Source organism: Procambarus clarkii, chromosome 50, assembly GCF_040958095.1.
Source record: "Procambarus clarkii isolate CNS0578487 chromosome 50, FALCON_Pclarkii_2.0, whole genome shotgun sequence".
Taxonomy (NCBI): Eukaryota; Metazoa; Arthropoda; class Malacostraca; order Decapoda; family Cambaridae; genus Procambarus; species Procambarus clarkii.
The window spans coordinates 32327980-32331495 of record NC_091199.1 but is presented as its reverse complement, the minus strand read 5'-3'; the positions used below and the strand labels follow the sequence as shown (position 1 = coordinate 32331495).

Sequence of the window (3516 nt, the reverse complement as noted above, 5' to 3'; positions counted from 1 at the left end):
TACTGCCTTTTTATGCAACGACTCCTGTGGAATACAATCATTCCAAACCTGTAATTGTAGTATAACTAGACCAAGAACAATCACCCCTAGAAATCAATTACATGATTGATGACGGATTGGAATCAGTGCATAAACTGTGGGACCTAAATATTATTGAAATTCTTCTTGAGCAACCAAGACCTGATGACACTTGGGCAACAAATAGTACTTGACACTGTGGAATAACATGATGGACAGTATTGGGGTCAGATTACCATGGAAAATCAATCATAAGATCTTGCCCATATTATTACAATATGGTTTTAAACAAATTTAAAGCACAAACTGCTAAACTTAGGAAAAAGCCTAAGCCATGAGATTATTACCCAGCATACAGAAAATAATTTCATAGAGGTTGCACCTAATGACAACATAAAGATAGGTCTTTATTTACCTAACCATGCCGTTGTCAAACAATCGGTAACTACTTCTTTATGGATTCTTTTTAACTGTAGTGCTAAACAGCATTCACAGGCAGCAATTCTTAATGATTGGTTGCAAACAGATCTAAGTTTAAAACAGAATTTGTGTGACATACTGCTGAAATATGTGGTTAATAAATTTGCTTGTACATCAAACATAAGTGAAGTGTTCTTAAAAGCAAGCATGCATAAAGAAGACTACACAGAAATTTTGTGGGTTGAAAATCGAGAAGATGATGAAAGTTGAGTACTGGCAAAGTTTTTCAAGAGTACTCTTTTGAGCAACATTAAGCTCATTTAGGTTACACGCAATGTTGTACACACACTTAAAGAAATCAAATACTTCCTACAAGGCTGCAAGCAGCCAAAATCTGTATGTATTTAATTTTCAAGGGACAGCTTACAGTGAAAGCAAATTGTTAGAAAGTTATAGAGGCCAATCATGAACTGAAAGGAGCTAATATGAGTTCAGTATGGGCCTCAGTATTACAAATTATAGTATGGGACTCCAACAATGAAGCATTAAATAAACCAATTCCGAGGTTATTGAGCCAGGTTAGCTTGTACCTCAAAAGCTAAAGGTAAACTAATGGTGTTGGTTGGGATATCATGTCTGATATTTTATTAGTTAAATAACTGGTTAACTCTTGCACAGTTACAAAGACGGACTTACAGTCACAAATTAGCAAAGTTTTTGACACCATAGGTCTATTAAGTCCTGTAATAACATAGTTGTGCTTGTGGGAGTTGAGCTCTGGCTCTTTGGTTCCTCCTTTTAACTGTCAATCAACTGGTGTACAGATTCCTGAGCCAATCATATTTACATTTGAAACTGTGTATGGAGTCCGCCTTCACCACTTCACTGCCTAATGCATTCAATATGTTAACTACTCAGACACTAAAAAAAGTTTTATCTAACGACCCTGGGTTCATGTAACCCCCCCCCCCACACGTGCTAAACAGTTTTTTTTATCTACACTGTCAATTCCTCTGAGAAGTTTTTAGGTTGTGATCATGTCTGCCCTAATTCCTCAGTCTTCCCTTGTCGTGAGGTTTAGTTCCAGTAATCTTAACTTGTAGATCATACCTCTCAGCTCGGGGACTAGCCAGGTGGTATACCTCTGAACCTTCTCTATCTTCGTTTTGTGTTTGGCTAGATGTGGACTCCACGTTAGTGCAACATATTCCAATATTGGTCTGACATATTAGGCATACAAGGTTCTGAATGACTCTTTTTTCAAGTTTCTGAAGGCAAGGTTTTGTTTTAATGGTCGCAATCCTTGCATACGCCGCTGATGTTATCCTTTTGATGTGAGCTTCTGTGAACAGGTATGGTGTAAGATCAACCCCCCAGATGTTTCTATCTTCCTGACACCTGAAGGATTTCCACTCCCAGTCGATACCCTGTGTCTGGCCTCCTTCCCCCCTATGCTTTTCATCATCACTTTGCACTTGCTCGGTTGTAAACTCTAGTAGCCATTTGTTGGACCATTCCTTCAGTCAGTTGAGGTTATCCTGTAGCCTCTTGCTGTCCTCATTTGTCTTAAATTTTCTCATAATTTTAGTTTCATCTTCAAACATTGAGAGGAATGAGTCTGAATGAAAAATTGAGAGGAATGAGAATGAAAGATCATTTACGTATATCAGAAAGAAGATAGATTTGAGCACAGAACCCTGTGGGAATCTGCTGGTAGCATCACTTCATTCCGAGGTTTCACCCCTCTCAGTAACTTTCTGCTTCCTGTTGTTTATGTACTCCCTTATTCATTGGAGCACTTTACCACTCCAGCACGTTTCTCCAACTTATGCAAAAGTCTCTTATGGGAGGCTTTGTCAAAAGCTTTCTGACAGTCCAAAAAAATGCAGTCTTCCCACCATTTTCTTTCTTGCTTAATGTTTGTTGGGTGGTCATAGAATTCTATTAAACCTGTGAGACATGAATTGTCATCCCTGAACCCAGGCCTCCCTGGGTTCAGGGAGGCCTGGGCTCGTGCCTGGGTTCGTGAAAACGTGCTACCAGCCATTTTCTCACGATCTTCTTCATCAACTTGTGTGATAAACAAGTTAAGGACACCGACCTGTAGGTTAGGATCTCCCACCTTCTCCCCTTTTAGTATATTTAGGTCTATGTTAGCTGCTTCCCAACTTTCTGGTAGATCTCCTGTTTCCAGTGACTTTTTATACTCCACAGATAGTGGCTTGCAAAGTGCTTCTGCCACCTCTTTTAGCATTCTTGGTGAGATTTCATCAAATGCAACAGCCTTAGTCATCTCTAGATCGAGCAGATACCTCCTAACCTCATCTCTGGTTATTTCAAAACCTTCCCAGTCTGCTTGGTTTATCATCACCTCTCTTAGTTCAGAGAATTCTCCTTGCTTAATTGTGAAGACCTGGAATCTCTTGTTGATTTATTCACACACATCTTTGTCATTCTCTGTGTACCCATTCTCTTAATTTTTCAATTACATCACCTGTTCTTTCATTGTTGCTTTTCTCCTGATGTGGCTGTATAACAGTTTTGGTTGGGTCTTGGCTTTATTTGCTATGTCATTTTCAAACTGCCTCTCTGTATAGTCTCTCTGTAATGCTTCATTGATGGAGGCCCATACTGTAATTTGTAATACTGAGGCCCATACTGAACTCATATTAGATCCTTTGAGTTCATGATTGGCCTCTGTAATTTTCTAACAATTTACTTTCAATGTAAGCTGTCCCTTGAAAATTAAATACATACAGATTTTGGCTGATTGCAGCCTTGTAGGGACTGTTTGAGTTCTTTAAATGTGTGTCCAACATTGCTTGTAACCTAAATGGACTTTTTTTTATTATTTGTGTTTTTACATTCAGCTTCCTGCTGTGTGCAGCCCTGTTCTAGCTATGTCTCGCAACACAGTTCATTTTCTAGCCATCTCATTAATGACTCTGCGTCAGCAAAGTCTTTAATGTTGCTCAAAAGAGTACTCTTGAATAATTTTGTCAGTTCTCAACTTTCATCATCTTCTCGACTTTCATTCCACAAAATTTCTGTGAAGTCTTCTTTCTGAAAGCTTGCTTT

At 38.8% G+C, this 3516-nt stretch overlaps 1 protein-coding gene across 1 annotated transcript; it reads right to left on the bottom strand.

Moving 5' to 3' along the window:
- Window positions 1-2221: 2221 nt before the first annotated feature.
- LOC138351739 (uncharacterized) lies at window positions 2222-2731 on the bottom strand. The gene has a single exon (XM_069303767.1). It carries the CDS (start codon window positions 2729-2731, stop codon window positions 2222-2224), a length of 510 nt encoding a protein of 169 aa, XP_069159868.1.
- Between the last annotated feature and the right edge of the window lie 785 nt (window positions 2732-3516).